This window comes from Danio rerio, chromosome 8, assembly GCF_049306965.1.
Source record: "Danio rerio strain Tuebingen ecotype United States chromosome 8, GRCz12tu, whole genome shotgun sequence".
Lineage (NCBI taxonomy): Eukaryota > Metazoa > Chordata > Actinopteri > Cypriniformes > Danionidae > Danio > Danio rerio.
The window spans coordinates 27,389,040-27,408,919 of record NC_133183.1 but is presented as its reverse complement, the minus strand read 5'-3'; the positions used below and the strand labels follow the sequence as shown (position 1 = coordinate 27,408,919).

Here is a 19,880-nt window from a genome sequence, read left to right as displayed (position 1 = left end):
TCTACACAGAGAAAAAACACCAGACACTAAACATGCTGACAAATGTTTTAGTCACATCTAGAGGACACTGCACACTTAGTAAATCCAGTGAAACTCTCAATAAGTTTAAGCTTTCCCCCTCAGTGTCTGCCTCATCATGACAACCATCAGCAGGTTTTTATTATGCCAGGAAGGCATCTACAGTTTTCTGTCGCTACTGTTTCGTAATGGTATGGCATCTGGTTTAAAGTTAGATCCGTTGCTGATCCTTTCAGTAGCTGTGGTCTATTAAATGCCTCAAAGGTATCAGTGGTAAGATGGTAAAAACAAAGTTGTCCTTTGACAGAAACTTTCAAATGAAAGCCATGCAATTTGGTATTTGATCACTCTTTTTACATTAGAACAACTCAAAATACAAATAAAGTAAATAACCATACACACACCTTCAGAGATGTAGGTCATAGTATACTAAATCTATGTATAGGTTGTTTTCAATCACGTGGTTCTGGTGATGTTCGAAATTCAGATGGAGGGCAGGAAGTAAAAAATTAAATTGGAGACATAGAGGAAAGTCCGTATTTTTGCGATTTATACCATATTTCAAAGGAGATATAAATAGTAATAATCACTTATGTTGGGCATGATCCTTATATCATGAAGAGGGCAGAGTTTTCTTCGAAAACAAACAAATTTGCCTGTCATTGAGGCGATACATCCTGTATAAGCTATTAGGTTACATGAAAAAAATACTATAGTAAATACTAAAGTGTTTGGATGAATAATATAGATATTTACTTGAATTAAACTGTTGTAGTAATTTTATTGTTGCTTTGGTACAACTCAGCTGTAGTAATAAACAAATTACTCAACTAGCTTCAGTTTTCTATGCTATAATTACACACTATCAAGTGCACCAACATAGTTTACACTAACGTTTTGGTATTTATTACAGTTTACTATGCTACAGTGTTCTGTAGTATTTGTTAGCAAAGAGTTGTACACATTATGCACTTTACTATGTGGTTCAAAAACTTGTTTACTGTAAATTACCAGAGTTTTTCCCCATGCGGATATCTTCTAGACATCACGAAATAACAATTGAAAGCATACAAATTCGTGGACGCAGAGTCTACATTATTTATTTATTTTTGTAAGGGGAAATCCATTTTTTCCAAAAATGCTCCAAAAGTTTCTTGAACTTTTCCCCCTTTAGGAGCAAAAACTTTTTGGAGTTCAAAAAAAGCTTTTCTATCGAGTCAATCTACGGCCATATATATTTGCAAAAAAAATGCAAACAAAAAATAAACTATTGAGCAAAAAATAAATAAATGCAAATCTCTAAAAATTGCAAAGCGAAAATAGATTTTTGTGAAATAAAAAGGACATTTTCAAACAAAAAAAGAACTGCAAATGAAGATCAAGCAGTGCAAATAAAAAACCTATCGTATCTGGAATTAAATAATAATAAAAAAACTACATATGTTTGCAAAACATTTTTATAGCATTACCTTTACAAAACACGTCTAGTCAATTGCAATGCTCATTTTGATTTGCTTGAGAATTGCAATGCTGTTTTCAATTTGAACTTCAAACTCAAGCGATTTTCACTGTCGTCAAGCAGAAGAGCGCTTGAATTGACAGTTTTGCGCTTAAGCGCTTCCAAGTGCTGTTTACTGTAACTTCAGCAGGTGGAGAAGGTTTTAACGCGGCGCGTCAAAAAAATAAAAAATAAAATTGGGCATGAGACGCTTTTTTTAAATGACGCTTTTGCGCCTGGTGTTTTGCATGTTGGGTGCAGAATCACATTGACGCCCTTTATATAGTCACGAGCCGTTAAACGTTGACGGAAAACGTGAGCAAAAAACGTCTTGGTGTGCATGGGCCTTTACTCATGTGTATATAAATATTCACAGACAGCATCACTAGCTCACAGAGTAAAATTGTTATAATATTTATTTATAATCACTTATAATCAACTTATAAAATTGTCCACCATGGTGTAAAATTTATGATTTTTTTTTAAACAATGCACATTTTTCAACGTTTTACTACATATTTCAGCAACAAACCTTTACATAATATTAAGCCATGCAAGCTTTAATAACCAGGGTTTCTTTTGGAGAACAGTGTGCTTTGTGTTTAAAATTTTTACTTTTTTAGAGTAGGCTTTCAAAAGATGAGTGTCGCCTTGTGTCTACTGATGACATTTTCTTAGGATGCAGGAAGAGGAAGTCCAAACACAAAGGCCTGATACCATGGAGATGTGTTAGTTTTGTGTAACATGCACCAGTGTGACACCACATACTCGCTTTACCCTCCTCCCTCTCTCTTTATTTCCCTCTTTCTTTCTTTCTTTCTTTCAAACACTTTGCTGATCTTTTTTCTTTTCTAGTCTGTCTCTTTCCTCTTTTTCTTCATTGTTTTCTCTGAACCCTATAGTTACTTTGTCTTCATCCTCTCTTTTTCTTGCTCTTTGTACCCTGTCCATTAACCCTCTTTATTGATTTATCTGATGCAGTACTGAGTGGCTGTACAAAGTGGGGCGTTTTCTATAGCCGGCAGTGAGTGCTAAGTGTGCTTAGATGGTTAAAATTCTCACAATTTATTGCATACTGTGCAGTCTGGCTTCTGTTGGGTTATTTTTCTGAGCCCATCACACCTCAGCAACAACATTCCTGCATATGAGAATCGGGGGATTATTTTAGGATATTGTCTTTAAAACTGCCACTATTTACTCAAATGTTAAAGAATGTGAACACTAATTAATAAAATAATTTCATATATTATAATAATGTAATATATACTAATACAACAATAATGTTAAAAAAATTAAAATATTAGTGACAAAAATAATATAAAATAATAATGATGATAATATAATAATAATAATATTAAAAATGATAATAATATTATTAATAATAATAATAATAAGAAGAAGAAGAAAATTAATAGTAAAAAGAAGAAGAATAGTGGCAAATTGGCAATAATAATAATGTTAATAATAAAAATAGGTTAACAGTGTTAATAAAAATAATAATATTAGTGACTAAAATAAAATGATGATGATGATAATAATAATAATGCCAAATAGGCAATAATAATATTGTTAATAATAATTAAAATAACAATATGTTAATAATATTAATAAAAATAATATTAATTACAATAATAAAAAATAGTAGTGATATTAATTAAAACAATTAGAATAAAAGTGGCATATTGCAATTATAAAAATGTTAATAATATTAATAATAGTAATAATAGGTTAATAATGTTAATAAAAAATAAAAATATTAGTGACAAAAAATATTGATGATGATGATGATGAGGATAATAATAACAATAATAATAATAATAATAATAAAAAGAAGAAGAAGAAGAACAAGAAGAAAATGTATAGTGGCAAATTGGCAATAATAATAATGTTAATAATAAAAATGTTAATAAAAATTATAATATTAGTGACTAAAATAAAATGATGATGATGATGGTGATGATAATAATAATAATAACAATAATAATAATGATGGCAAATAGGCAACAATAATAATGTTAATAATAATAAAAATAATAATATGTTAATAATGTTACTAAAAATAATAATAATATTAATGATAATAATAAAAATAATAGTGATAATCATTAAAATAATTATAATAATAGTGGCAAATTGCAAAAATAAAAAATGTTAACAATAATAAAATAATAATACTGTTAATAATGTTAATAAAAACAATAATATTTGTGACAGTAATAAAAAAATAATAATAATAAAAAATAATAATAATAGTGGCAAATTGGCAATAATAAAAATTATAAGTTAATGCTGTTAATACAAAATTATAATATTAGTGATAATTAAAAAAATAATCATAGTAATAAATGTTATTATTATTATCATTATTTAACGACGGGAGTGACACCACAACAGAATGTAAGATCCAATATGCAGGTTTATTCAGCGTCAGGCAAGCAGTGGTCAAATCAGGTACAAACAGGTAAGTGCAGGCAAATCCAGAATCGTAGTCATATAAACAGGCAACAGGTCGAAAGGCAGGCGGCTAAACAGTAGAACACGGATGAACAAGGCTAAGGTCTAAACTCAGGAAAACCAGACAGGGAAAACGCTTCGTAATGCTACTGGTACAGCTAACAAGACTCGGCCCCCTGGATGAGTTCATGAGTGCCTTTTGTATGGTGTGTTATCAGTCTTTGACAAGGTTCAGCTGGTGATTGTAATCAGGATAGATAAATAATCAGGCGTGCGTGTCTGGAAGAAGTGCATTTATGAAAATGTAGTCCTGGGATATGTGGAAGTGTAGTCCTGGTATAGTGGAAACCAGCGATCTCCGGAGAATGATCGCTGGTTATTGTAACATTATTATTATGGTATTTATTACATATAACAAATATATATATTAATATCGATTTCTTATAATAATAATAATTTTATTATATAATAATAGCAATAATAATAATGTTTTAAAAATTATTTACAAATTTTAATAATGCTAATAAAATAACAATAGTAATAATAATAATAAAAAAAATAGTAATAAGATTTATTATTATTGTTGTATTTATTAGATATTACAAATTTATATGTATATATTAATATAAATTTCATATAATTATTATTATAAATAATAAAAATAGTAGCAATAATAATAATAATAATAATGTTAATAATAATATGTTAATATTGCTAATAAAAATATAATTCAAAATAATAATAATAATAATAATAATAAAAAATAATATAGTTATTATTATTGTATTTATTAGATATTACAAATATGTATTAATATCAATTTCATATAATAATAGCAATAAAATTAATTTTAATAATAAAAATAAATAATATGGTAATATTGTTATTAAAATAATAATAATAATAATAATGATAATAATAATAATGATAATAATAGTAGTAGTTGAAAATCAAATGAATATTATCCATTTTTTCTTTAAAGTTTTAATGCTTCTTAGTTATCAGGTATCTGTTCAACTCAACATACAATGAGAGCTTAAAAAACAGGTTGTACTTTACCTAAGATATACTGTACAGTGTTTCAGGATGTGGGCTCTGATTTAAAAGCAAATGCATTAAGTTTCCATTTAGTCCGGAGTGTTTCACCTTTATAGGTAAATAGTGCAGAACAAGCGGGAAGCAGATTCCCATCTCTCTAATTGAACCGTCTGGACACGCCATTGATTAAGCTGGAAAAATGGAGTCTGCTTATCAAACACACACTCTCACACACACACACACACATACCCACACCTGCGACCGCTGGAAATCACATCCTGTTTAGAGTCAGCATGAACCACAGCAGACGAGTCCAGTCGATTTCTGATGCTCTGGCATATTGAACAGGACCAAACCTATCCTGTTCAATCCATAAAGACAAAGGCGCTGCTTTTGTAATGCATTTAATTGTTTTTGCTTTTAGTCCAATAGGAAGCATTGGGAGTGAGGAGAGGCTGATCTTATCTAAAGATTAGATGGAATGAGCATCGTGATTAATGAACAGATTATATTTTAATGAATGTAGATGCATTGTCTGTTAATAAAACACAAGGAAATTGTAAACAAGGCCATAATAAATGTCCACTTGTTGATGGGATCGATGAATGGATCGATAGATTCAAATCAATTATTCATACTTTTAGTTTTGCAGCAACAATAATTACTTTTGCCTAAAACGTAATTGTTGAACTTGTTCACACAGCAGAAAATGCTCTAATGTTCTTTGTTATGGCATTGATAAAGATGATTTTTTGTTTTTTATTTTCCAGGGAACAAACTTGACTGATATTTGTACTGAACTGCTACTCCAAGGCAACTTGTTGAAGATATCAGCTGGAAACATTCAGGAACGAGTCTTCTTCCTGTTTGACAACCTCCTAGTCTACTGCAAGAGGAAGTCAAGGTTAGGCGTTCAAGAAAATCAGCATTGTAAACACAACAACAAATAAAGACATCATTTTGTCCCTTTGAAATAAACTGTGAAAGAAACAGTTATTGAGAAAGAAAAGAGAGAGATACCAGTAAAATGAACATACTAGATTTATTATTACACAAATCACAGTTATTCTACAAAATTGTCTGCCATTCTTACGATTACATTACATATTTGGAATCACCAATTAAATTAAACAACGGCTGTCTCATAAATTTAATTTCTAAAGGTTCGAACTAAACAAAATCAGTATTTTTTTAGTCCAAGCTAATGAGCATACTCACTTGAAAAGAAGGAGATCATGACACCAACCTCATTTATGGGCCATGTTACACATTATCATCCTCTGGATAATGCTTTGTCAGATCGCGCTGGTCTTCTGTAAGTAATTCACAATTTGGTCTTAATGGCAAATCTCCTCCAGAAATGACTGAAGTCATAAATCGTTTTGAAGCTGTCATGTGATATGTGTTTGACAGGATGGACTGTACCTCGCTTTGGTTTCATAAAGATTTCAAAACTAAGAAACTTTTTTTTTCTTAAGTGTAGTGGGTTTATTTAAAAGTAGCGATTTCAAGCTTTGTTTGGATGTATTTCTTATGTTTGTGAAGCAAGTATTCGCTGAGATTCCAGTCCTATTGTTGACCATCAAACTGTTGTAAAAACACACGTCTGGTCCGAGCTTCTACCCTGGAGAAACATCGGTCTATAGCGATTGATGATTGGCTCTTGTACTAGTAGACCAGGCTTCATTCGCCATGTTGACCGTTACAAATTTCCTCATTCAAACACATTTTTAAACATAATAGTTTTAATAACTCATTTAATAACTGATTTATTTTATCTTTGCCATGATGACAGTAAATAATATTTTACTTGATATTTTTTAAGACACTTCTATACAGCTTAAAGTGTCATTTTTGAAGGCTTAACTATGTTCCTTAGGTTAACTAGGCAAGTTAGGTTAATTAGGCAAGTTATTGTATAACTATGATTTGATCTGTAGACTATTGAAAAAAAAATCTTAAATGGGCAAATAATATTGTTCTTAAAATGTTTTTAAAAAATTTAAAACTGCTTTTATTCTAGCCAAAATAAAACAAATAAGACTTTCTCCAGAAGAAAAATATTATCAGACATACTGTGAAAATTTCCTTGCTCATTTGTGAAATACATTATATATATATATATATATATATATATATATATATATATATATATATATATATATATATATATATATATATATATATATATATATATATATATGTATATATATATATATATATATATATATATATATGTATATATATATATATATATATATATATATATATATATATATATATATATATATATATACTGTATTTCCCAAATGAGCAAGGAAATTTTCACAGTATGTCTGATAATATTTTTCTTCTGGAGAAAACTAACCAATTACAGAATAAATTCATAATTTTGTTCCGATTTCACAATCGCCTCTCTTCATATTCCTTTAATAATAAATGTTTTTAAACGGTTTAATTTTTTTTTTTTTAGCCAAAAGTTTTCTCTTCTGTTTTGATCTGTTCCAGACTATTCCATAATGTCACCCCACTTTAAAAATTAATTTAAGCATCTTCCTCAATGAGCCACTTTCCATCACTGCCTTCCTCCTCCCTGCTTGACTCTATTTTGGAGCTTAACCCCTACTTAAAGGGACTTATTGGCAAAAAAAAATCTGTAATTAAATCCTATAATCTGCAACCCCTAGTGCAATTAAAACGAAAATGGGAGCTGCAACTGGAAATAGAATTATCAGAAGACATGTGGCAATCCATTTTAAATTATATTCACTCATCTTCAATTTGTTTAATACATAAGAGTTATACAGTTTAAGGTAGTACATAGATTATATTGGCTCAAAGTGAAATTAGCCCAGTTTAAACTGAATATAGAGCCTAATTGTGACTGTGTAATATTGAGCCAGCCACTCTATATCATATGTTTTGGTCTTGTTTAAAATAAAGGATTTCTGGCAGCTAGTATTTAAATTTCTCTCTGGCCCATTAAATACCTATGTAGAACCCGAGGCCATTCTTTTAATATTTGGTATTACAACACAGTCCATATGTTTTAATATAAGTAAGATAAATGGGATTGCCTTTTCTACGCTTACTCTACACCACCTGACCTAAGAAAAAGTGGTGCTGAGATGTTTTTTCTCACTTGGCAAGCTGTTTTACATTACATAAAGAAGATGGACCCTTCATTTATTTTAGAAGAGTAGAATTTTTGCTATGATTTATTATTTTCCTTTATTTTATTTTATTTTTTAGAGTAAAATATTTTTTATTTAATATTATTATTTAATTGATTTTTATTTTAATTCTATATATATATATATATATATATATATATATATATATATATATATATATAGTTTTTTTTTTTTTTTTTGTAGAACCTAAATGTGTATGTGCGCAACGGGAAAAATGAAAAGCTATTTGTATTGCATGTATCATATTTAACATGTACAATAAAATCACAAAAAAAGTATAGGCATCTTAAACAAACTCTTTTTTACGTATTTTTTTAAATTCAGAAGAAATTTTATCAGCTTATAGAATTTATTTTACTCAAATACATAACTAGAAAGATGTAAACAATATAAAACAACCATCAGATTGATTGACCTAAAAACTTGCCTCATGTTTTCACTGTTCCACATGCAGAGTGTCAGGGAAGAAATCCACCAAAAGGACGAAATCCATCAACGGGCCGCAGTATGTGTTCAGAGGCCGCATCAACACTGAGGTCATGGAGGTCGAGAATGTGGAAGATGGAACTGGTAGGTTTAAGTTTGTTACTGCTTTTAAAGTGTAGTTTAAAATAGCCCCTTTGTGTGTGGTATACAGTTTGACAGTCTTAAAGGTAGAGCTCACCCAGAAATGAAAACATACTGGTTATTTACTGACTTTTGGATCGTTCAAAATGTAGGCCACTTCTTTTATTCTTCAAGTGGACAGATTTTTAAAAAGCTAAACTGAAAAAAAAAAACTGTGGTGCTTGATGCTTTTATAAAAAGTAAGTCAATTGCTTGTTGTTGTGAACATTCTCAGGACTGCTCAGGAGGTATTGTTGTCAATGTCAGGCTGCATTTACACTCGTATGTTTTCGTTTTAAAACAGTGTTTTAAAATGAATGAATGTTTCTACTGGGTCCAGGAAAAACAATCTCTGTGAATACGATGATAAACACATTTTAACACTTGTGTTTAATGGGCATGCACATATTTTGCCAGCATTCATACTTGTAGTCTACCGGTTGTGAAATGGTCCTTTTTTATTTAGTCCACGATTCAACAAACATTTGAAAAACAAATTGCTTATGCACCAACAGTACAACCAAGCATGCTATAGACATGAACAGTGTAATAGTTTCATTTATATCCAACAAAAAGTTTTTTTTTTTTACCCAGACAGTTTTTTTCCATCAAATTTTTCTTTATTTTGTATTTTTTGAACACAGAAAAACATGCCGTAGACAATCAGCATATAGCAAAGTGCGTAGATATACATGTAATAACCAATATACAGATTAATTACAGATTAATTACAGATTGTTAAATAATAGTATTAATAATAGTGCCAGCAATAACAATAATAAAATATTGTCAATAAAAAGGAAAAACTGAAGATTAATGACAAGGACATACTAAAACAAATAAAAATAATAAAATAAATTAATATTTATACATATACACACACACACACAAATACATACACATAAAACTAATTTCCAAAGCAAAAAATGCAACAAGCCAAATCTGTCTTGAGGGTAAAGTGAGTAAAAATAAATAAATAGAAGCATGGGGATAGACAAATAGAAATAGGTATTCCAAACCGTGCTGAAAGAGGCCTATGACAATGAAAGTTATTAGAAGCCCAAACAGGAAACCTTAAATTACTATAAAAAGGAAAAACATATATAAAAAGAAAAATAAATACATTTTAAAAATATATATATAATTAAAAAATGGCAATAATAATGAAATAAAAAAAATAAAAAAAGAAATAAAAAGGGGACCTGGAACCAGAAGTTTCTGCTTTTTGATGTCTCATTGATTCAAATTAGTAAACCTTTAAGTTTGTCCAAGGTTTGTACCCAAACTCTGGTGTCCTCTCTTGCACCATGAATGTGAGCAGTGGATATCTAGATACATAATGTCAATAAAAGTATGGATCCAATGATGATGATTTTTTATCCAGACATTTAAAAAAATCTTAATTTAGAGCAATAATCACAATACAGTGATATTGTGAAACTGATATTTTTGTCCAAAGTTATCATACCATCAGAATCTTAAACCGGCACATTCCTGGTCATATTTGAGGAGCTTGTTGGATCAGGGAATGATATGCTATAGTCAGTAAGAACCAGTCAGGTTGATTGTGGATAGCTGTGCCTCTGTTTTCAAAAAACATTTGCGCTTCAGTCCCTCTATTGAAACCGAACACCAATGTTTTCAAACTATAAGTTTTAAGCATTTTCAAAACATCCAGGCGAAGATGGCAGAGTAGTGTGGATTCCAGGGGTAGCTGTTATGAAACTTGTGAAAACTAAATGCACTAGTGTAAATGGCATCTCAGTATGTTACACAGATTGATCTTTTCACTTTATGAGACATCAATGTAGACACTGGTGTTTTGCCTGTATGCAAGTAATCATTCGTATGCATGAACTGTTTCACCAAAGAACACAGTTTCAGCTATAAATCTTCGGTAACACATTAGTTTAGGTCACAATGCATTCTATTAACTACTGGCTTATTACCAGTCTATTTTTAAGATGTTAAGTATTTATTAGTAGTTATAAAGTATGCTCTTTTCCTGCATCCCAAATCCAACCCAAAAACTTAACTCAACTTCGACCTTGCTAACTATTGATAAACGGCTAATTAGTAGTTTATTATGCTAGTAGTGTTGGTTAGTGGTTTGTTAATACTGTGAATTTTGACCTAAACTGAAGTGTTATTTTGAACTAAAGCAAGAAGTCACCTATATCTTTTGAATATAGGTTGAATAAACAAAATAATTTTTAGTTGATCTGTTCATATTCAAAAGCAAAATCAATACAAATCTGTGATTGGATTATGCACGTTGGCTCAATTTAATGCATCCTTTATAAATAAAAAGAAGTGTTCATTTAAACAACAACACTGACAACTTTCTGACCCTGAACTTGTGAAGAGTTCCACACAAAGCAACTTTTTCATGGGACGTGAAAGGGTGTTTCCTGTATGATATCCTCGTTTCTTCCATCTGATCGCCATGTGATGCTTGCAAACATCACAAGCAACAAACAAAACCACTTAAAGGGAACTTCAGCTGATGCAGTTGAAATTAGCCCTAAAGATAAGATCTCCGAATCGAGCGTTGTGCATTTAACACCTCTTTTCAGCTGTCTGTCCGAGCATGAAATTCAGCTCTCTGGGGAACTAACGGCTGCTCTTCTCACCTCTTGCTCTTGGTCTTTCACCACACCTTAAGTAGCTGGGTGGAAGTGCAACTTCTCGTTCTTTTCTCTCCGAGCCGCAGAGAAAAACATCCTTTCTGAAAAACACGCTGTCGCAGTACCATCCTAAACCACATGTGCCCTCAGTTGAGAGCGTGTTTTGTGTTTCAGTGCTCTGAGTGTCACATGACACTCCACATCTGTGTGTATGTATCAGTTAGCTGGTGTGTTTTGCCTTACTGGATAAGGTTACAGATGAAACCTCTCACATGTTGTGGGCGAGGATTAAACATAATGGGTTTTGAAATGCAGATATTGTAGCTATTTGCAGTTTTATTGCAAGAGCGGGTGGCTTCTAGGAATGTAAATCTTGTAAGTCATGCTGTGAGTAATAAAAAAATAGATTTTTTGTTATTATTTTAGTCATTTATACGGCCACTTTATTAGGTACACCTGTCCAACTGTTCGTTAGTGCAAATTTCTAATCAGCCAATCACTTGGCTGATAAAAGTATAACGTTTATAACACATATCTTATGACATCTCATAACTTGTCTAAAGATTGGATTCAATTCAAAGGTGTTGTGTGTTATGTAAAGACAGCTTGTGCATTAACCATACTTAACTAATTTCAAATTTCACTTGTCTAGGAAATGTTTTACTCTATATTTTCAAATTACTCCATGTTTCTTCATTAATCTCATTTATAAAAACTAATGCAATCTGATCTTCTTGTTTTGACTGAGTAAGTGTTTTAATTGGGAAACAATCAGATAATGCTTAGCTGGTGTTTATTATACTGAGCCAGACTTATGTGGCAAATACGATTACGCATAAATTCTCTCCGTTTTACATGAGCTAAAAGCCTCCGTCAAATCCTCTCAGTGCTCTGAAATCTATTTATACCTCCTCAGCATTAAGCACTGCTCATTACCTATTCCATACCTCATTTATTTCTCCAAATCATTCACCTGCTGTCAGATGTGGGTAAAAATTGGAGCACGAGTAACAGTCTGAAGCCCTCAGTCACGCGTATGCTTTGCTTTAGTGCTGCCACAGATGCTCAAATGCTGAAATTAACAGTTTACCAATGTAATGAGAAGAGTTTTGCCTTTCTGCATTATTTAAGGAAGTGCTTTAAAATATGCATTTTTATTTGATGTTTGACGTAATCTCAACTGAAACACGAAGATAGGGTGGGACATAGTGTAGCTCCTCTCCTTTAAAAAAACTGCCAATAGTGTTTTGTTTTATCACCGCTCTACCAATGAGAGGGATTGAGCTAAAGCTCATCAAATTAAAAGCGAATGAGAAGTGTCTTGAAGGGAACAGGGCATGTCAGATACTAGAGAGCATTTAATCGTTTATAATTTAATGAGAAAATTTAGTATGTGGTGATGTGAATAAAAACGTTGATTCATTTAGGGGGAAGTGCAAGCTTTACATGTTTATATCAGTTTTATATCTTCTAAACGTGAATTTTGTCACTGATTTGGAGCAAACCAGCTTAAAGATATGCATAAACTAACAATACGATACAAACAATACAATAACAACACAAAACTAACATCTAAAAAACTTCATTTCATGGGAACTTAAATGCCTCTAGATTTTTTAGGAAATCCTATTATCTGTTTCAGCATTTGTGTTTGGTCAGTAACTCGTTTACTGATGGTTTTTAGACTTGATAATAAGCTAAAAATATAAATAGTATATAAATTTAAATAAATATATCCTTATTAATAGTTATCTCTTGGCTTCACCAGTTGACGTATTACTGTGAATTGTTTACTTATGTTTTTTTTTTTTTTTTTTTTTTGCTTAAAATCGTTGCTTAAATATGCAATTGGGTTCATACTGTAATTTTATTTTTTTTGTTGAAAATATGTATTATGTAATCTAGAAAACCAAATCCATCAGTTAAAACAGATATAATAAATAAATGTAATAAAATATGGATATAGAAAAAACCCCAGAGGTAAATAAAATTGTAAAATTGTATGTAAAGGTTATGTAAATGCCACTGAAGTGAAGATTTATGACTAATTTCATAAGAAAACTAAAATAGCCTTTGAAATATGTAATGATGAAATAAATTACAGCAAACGTTACATTTAAAAGTCCATTCTGGATGTTTTCTTCTCATTAGACTGAAAAAATGCCCAAAGCATGCCGGACACCCCCCCAAAAAATAAAAAAAATCAATATTGACAGTCAATATAGTTTTTTCCTGCATTATCTGATAGTTAATGATTTTGATCTGAGATTTTATCTAATTGACAAATTTTATCTACCTAATATCAGTTCCAAATTGGTTCTAAATCTTGCTTTGATTTAAGGGTTACATTTAATTGGTGCCCTCATGTTAGTAGTGCTGACTGTTCACCCAGTTTTATACTTATACGTTATACTTGTGTCTTTTTAGCGGACTATCACAGTAACAACTACACGGTGACCAATGGCTGGAAGATCCACAATACAGCCAAAAACAAGTGGTTTGTGTGCATGGCCAAGAATGCTGAGGACAAGCAGAAATGGCTAGATGCCATTTTAAAGGAACGTGAACAAAGAGAAAGTAAGTATTTTAACAGTTTTCTCATTGTAAGAGTTTCAATTATTGAGTTTAGTCACATCATTCAATTTAAAACCTGTTAAGTGCTTTGAAATTGCTTTTTTGTTCAGTGTGTGATTTAGTTTTAACTAAAACGTTTAGTAGCTCCTCACCCTTTTAGAAAACTAAAGTCAGTCAGTTTGTCACAGATCTGCTAGTGAGGGGTGCATATAGCAGTATAGTGTCTTGAAGGGGCGGGACATGTCATATAATAGAGAGCATTTGATTAGTCAAAGGATTTGATGAGAACCTGACGTATGAAGTGATTTTAAGTCAATAAGATGCAAGTGACAAACCTCAAGCTTTGGGTATTTATTTCTTCTAAATGTGAATTTTGTCACTGTTTTGGAGCACACAAGCTTATAGATATGCTTAAGAGTATAGTATAGTAAAATTCATTATATATATTATAATATATATTAATAATATAATATATATTTCACATGGCTTCCTATTTTTCCCTGGATTTTCCCTGTTAGCTTGTGTGTTTACCAAATGTAGTAAAAAGCAAAAAAAAAATTCAAACAACTCTGACTCATAGCACAATTATTCAATCATATCAAATCATTACCAAATGTCAGATTTTATTATACATGGAACAGCTCCAGTTTTAATTTAATTTAGTCATTTATTATAAAAAAGACATTTTAATTAAGGTCATATTTTAAAAGATTTTTTAGAAAATAATTACATTTACATAAATTGCTACAAAAATAATTATTAGAAACGAATGATTCAGATGCTAGCCTTAATTAATAAACAGATTTAATTTCCTGATAAGAAAAAAAAATCAATAAGGCCTTTTCACTGTGCTTTGTATTTTGTGCTTTACCTAGTATGTATTTGTGTTCCTCTGCTCTTGTTCTCTTGGGAAATGAAACACCTGTTCTCTGCCGGACACCTGTTCTTGTTATCTCTGATTTTGAGGTCTTTGTTTTACTACAGGCTTTTCTTAATTGTTAGGTCACATGATCACCAGTAAAACCCCAAAATATACCATTCTGACCACAGCTCTAATGTTTCAGAATGAAGTATTAGCTTTGTAGGATCAGTTACCAGTGTCCAAAGCAAAGCCTTCAGCCAGAGTATAATAGTGGTGTGATTTTGGCGGGAGAGCGAGACGTCACTATAATGCAGCGCTGCCAGATGAAAGCACAAGTTTTATGGGTCATGTCAGGTTTCCAGCGTTTGAAATCTGAGGCCATTCCAACAGGTGCCACATCAGTCACACCTCTCGGACAGTCCGAGTCTTCAGCCTCAATTCTCTGAGTATGGCTCAAAGACGACATCGAATTACACATTACCATTAATACAGTTTGACATGCAAAAGTGCCTTGAATAATGCATTTCAAATACATTAATTCTGCTGAACATTCTTGCACCCTAAATAAGCTACATAAATTACTTTACATATTTAAATAATAAACCAAATTGTTTAATGTTTTTCAATTATTTATTTTTAGTAAAAAAAATATTTAAAAACAAAATTCCCCTGATGTGCAGTATGTATGTGTATTTATGTTAAGTTGGTTTGCACTGGTGGAAATCAGCAGTTCAAATAAGTAAAACAAAAAGGGAGATTTGGGGTTTGAAATGTAGTTTTCTAAAATTTAGTACCACATTTCAGACAGTTAATGCTTCATTAAGAATGAGCTTTATGATGACTGATAACAGTTAAAACTAAGGCGAAATTTAAATTCACTTATTAATGGTATATTATTTCATGAATTGGTTCAAATTAATTAGTAGGCGTGTGAACCTATACTGGTCTCACAGTTCGGTTCGGTTACGATTATCATGTCATTAATTTGGTATCAATTTTATATTTTACTTCACAGAACAATCCTTGTATTATAATGTATAATTTATAAATGTATTTATATTTATTTATTCTTTGTATTACAATTGTGTCCTTTACATTTACATTACATTTACATTTAGTCATTTAGCAGACTACAATCAGATCCAAAGTGACTTACAAATGAGGACAAGGAAGCAATTTACACAACTATAAGAGCAACAATAAATAAGTGCTATAGGCAAGTTTCAGGTCTGTAAAGTCTAAGAAGGAAAGTATTAGTAGTATTAGAATTTTTTATTTTATTTTTATTTTTTTTGGGTACAGTTAGTGTGATATTCAGAGAGGCAATTGCAGATTAGGAAGTGAAGTGGAGACTAAATAGTTGATTTTTTAGTCGTTTCTTGAAAATAGCGAGTGACTCTGTTGTTCTGATGCCGTTAGGGAGTTCATTCCACCAACTGGGCAGATTGAGCGTGAGCGAAAGTGATTTCTTCCCTCTTTGGGATGGAACCACGAGGCGACGTTCATTCACAGAACGCAAGTTTCTGGAGGGCACATAGATCTGCAGAAGTGAGAGCAGATAAGAAGGAGCAAGGCCAGAAGTCACTTTGTAGGCAAACATCAGAGCTTTGAATTTGATTGCGAGCAGCAACTGGCAGCCAGTGCAAACGGACTAGCAGCGGAGTGACATGTGCTCGTTTAGGTTCATTGAAGATCACTCGTGCTGCTGCGTTCTGGAGCAGTTGAAGAGGCTTGATAGAGTTAGCTGGAAGCCCAGCTAGTAGAGAGTTGCAGTAATCCAGTTTGGAGAGAACAAGAGCTTGAACAATGAGTTGAGCTGCATGTTCAGATTAGAAGGGTCGGATCTTTCTGATGTTATAGAGTGCGAATCTGCACGATCGAGCAGTTCTAGAAATGTGGTCAGAGAAGTTTAGTTGGTCATCAATCGTTACTCCAAGGCTTTTCGCCATTTTGCATGCAGTAATGGTTGCCCCATCCATCTGGATTGAAAAGTTATGGTGTAAAGTCGGGTTGGCAGAAACGCCTTTAATACAAGCGTTCAGATATATAAACTGTACCATTAATTTTACCTGCTCAAAGAAAATGCATTAAGTACATGAACAGAACAACATGCACATTTGTAGTAAATAAACAAATGTAAATATTATCCCGCTTGCTTTTTGAGCGTTATCAAGATAGTTCTGAAACGACTGTGACTAGCATTGTGTTTACCCACTCAACAGAAAGTGCTGTAACAGGCTCTGGTGGTCAGCACGCCCTGGTGCTGTTCACCAATCAGTAATGCGGACACTAGTCATGGGACAATAACCATTTTCAAGGTATACCGTGGTTTGGAAAAGTCAAAGTTATAAAACTGCCAAAGTTTCATTACTGTTCTTAAGCTATATGTTAGATTTTTTTATACATCGTTTTTTAAACACAGGAAGAGACATTTTTAAATACACTGCCGAAAAAGGACACCGCAATAACCACAAGGGCACTCAATACCGTGAGGACACACAGTATTGAAACATGCAGACAGCCACATGTCAACAAGCAAGAACAGGATCTGCTGTATGTGCTCTATTGTTATGGGGACGTTTACACGTTACATCTAATCATATGGAAAGCACGATTGTTGTCTCTTCCTCTGTCTGTTTGTGTGTGATTGCCACAAGTCTAGTACACTAAAAATAATGAGTGTGCTAAAAATTGTGAAAGGCCCATATGGCTTAATTTTTTGGCGCTAGAATGGCATAGATCACAACTTCCTGCATTAGTTTATATACTGTGTGACATGTTGTATTGCCCAATAATAGATAGAATTATATATAGGACATTTAGATGAAATACATGTAATATTTCACAAAAATAAAAGAATGATAAGGATTGATTTCACTCATTTATCTCAAGGAAGCGTTCTCTGATCATCCATATTATGTTTGTGCGCACTGATTCAAAATGAGGGGGAAAAAAACAATCTGGCGTTTGAAATGAAAGGTTTGCTTCTTTCTAGATTGCCATTCAAGATCAGACCTTCAGGTGTAAATTACCTTTCATTGGGGTCATTTCTGAGGAGCCGTTTTTAATGATGTGTTGCCTCTTTGCTTTTGACTTGATTGAATTGGAGCCTCGTACAGCTGCCGTGAACACCTCCTGAAAAAAGTCTTTGTGGGCGAGAGATGCAGCTGCCGGTGGCTTCACTCTCTCTCTCTCTCTATCTCTCTCTCTCTTTCTCTCTGTGTGTCTCGGTCTCTCTCTCTGGGCTCTCAGACACAGTAAAGAGCTCTGAATGAGAGCCATTGCAGCTGCCGCCACATCTGAACTCGCCATCAGCTGCAATCCCATTCACACTCGCTCTTTAACATCACCTTTTGTTTCAATAGATGGCAAAATGTGAATATTTGCCTTGACTGTTGAGATGAAGCATTTTTTGCTTCTTTTTAGTCAGTAAATTCATTAACAAGTGGTATGTGGATTGCTACTGTTTCAATTTAATTTGGTAGATGTTTATTGTGTATTATTTTTGAATTAAATTTAATCATTTAATAAAATTGTAAAATGGTAGTGGATTTTTTTAAGGGGTGGTTCACTACTATATCATATTTTAAACTTTAGTTGATGTGTTATGTTGCTCTCTGCACATAAACAACATCTGTGAATGTAAAATGCTCAAAGTTCAATGCAAAGAGAGACTTTGGCTTTTACAGAGTTAGCTTAGCAAAGCCGTCAGCGAACGAATTTGGGGACTACAAAAAAATACAATGAGATCACAAACAGTCTAGGTTACACACATTCACTGTGCACACACCTGATGCAGCAAAGGGGGGGTGGTCACAGACGCATTAGTAGATAAAGAAAAATGCCGTCCAAACGCTGCTATTTCTATGGATCTTGTTCTGTTTCACTGTTTGGCCTTCCAAGGGATGTGACACAAAGACAGAAGTGCTAACAGTTTAATTTGAATTATGTTCCAGAGCATTATAAAAAAGATATAGCTCTCTGTGCAAAGCATTGAATAAAAAAGGACAGCTTTTATAATTGGTCGCGGTTAAGTGCTGGATTTAGCCTACGATAAGTGTATTGTGAGCCACAATGTTTATTTTAAGGCAAAAGTGCCTTGTTTTCAGAATAGATTTGTCGTTGCTTTCAGTATATTTTCATTTATTTATTCAGCATAAACATACTCTTTATAAATACCTGAAGTGTGTTTAAATTTGTTCTAGCCTTATTACGGTACAATGTCATTACGATTGCATTTTTATGACGTGGTTAAACCACAGTAAGTGAACAAAAAACCAAAGTAGACCGTTTTACCTGCTATCTATTAGAAAAGGAGACTTTACAGCCATCTTATACAGTACCATGTCCTATGTAAACTTGTATGGGATGCTGAAATTAAATGCTGATGGCTTGACCACATACCTCCTCTTACCAATGAACAAAAAAAAAAACCATACCATTTAAAAATATCTTGCAAGAGCATTTGCATGGGTTCAGCGGTGTCCTCTTTATTTTCTGTGTCAGACTCAGGCTCAAACTGATACGGCTTTATTGACATTATTTACATAATACTATTTTTTTTACATAATACTATTTTTCAGCCTCGTACGACTGGTGGTGTGTGTTTGTTGTGTTTTTTTTTTGGCAGCCTACTTAGTATTAAGTATACCTAGTCATGTTTCCGTTAGTTTACTAATTTAAACAAGGCAGAGCTGCATTGCACTGTTGCACAGTTTATCATGTGCGCTGTTCTTTTTAGACATTTTCAGGAAACTGCCAACACTCTAGCTGAGGCTTTTATCTGCATCTATAGCTGCATGTGTTTTCACCTTGTTAACCACATCTTGTCGCTCAAGCAGAAGTGCAGAAAGACAATGATTATAAGCATTGTTTTAGATCACCTGATTAGAAAATGTTTAATAAGCATTTGGCAGAGTTTTTGCTTCAGTTTAGAGTCATATTTGTTTGTTTTTACTTTGGTGATTGAACTTAACTCGAGGCTAATTAGGAGCCCTTACCCACCGAAA

The 19,880-nt window shown here is 32.3% G+C and overlaps 1 protein-coding gene across 7 annotated transcripts in view; it reads left to right on the top strand.

Annotated features, from left to right (window-relative positions):
* Positions 1–19,880, top strand: part of prex1 (phosphatidylinositol-3,4,5-trisphosphate-dependent Rac exchange factor 1) — a 161,155-nt gene that overhangs the window by 73,752 nt on the left and 67,523 nt on the right. For all 7 annotated transcript variants that reach the window (XM_073910421.1, XM_073910422.1, XM_073910420.1 and 4 more), the window contains 3 exons: positions 5,779–5,912; positions 8,657–8,772; positions 13,863–14,012. In XM_073910421.1, coding sequence (XP_073766522.1) covers positions 5,779–5,912; positions 8,657–8,772; positions 13,863–14,012 — 400 coding nt within the window. The remainder of the gene's footprint in view (positions 1–5,778; positions 5,913–8,656; positions 8,773–13,862; positions 14,013–19,880) is intronic.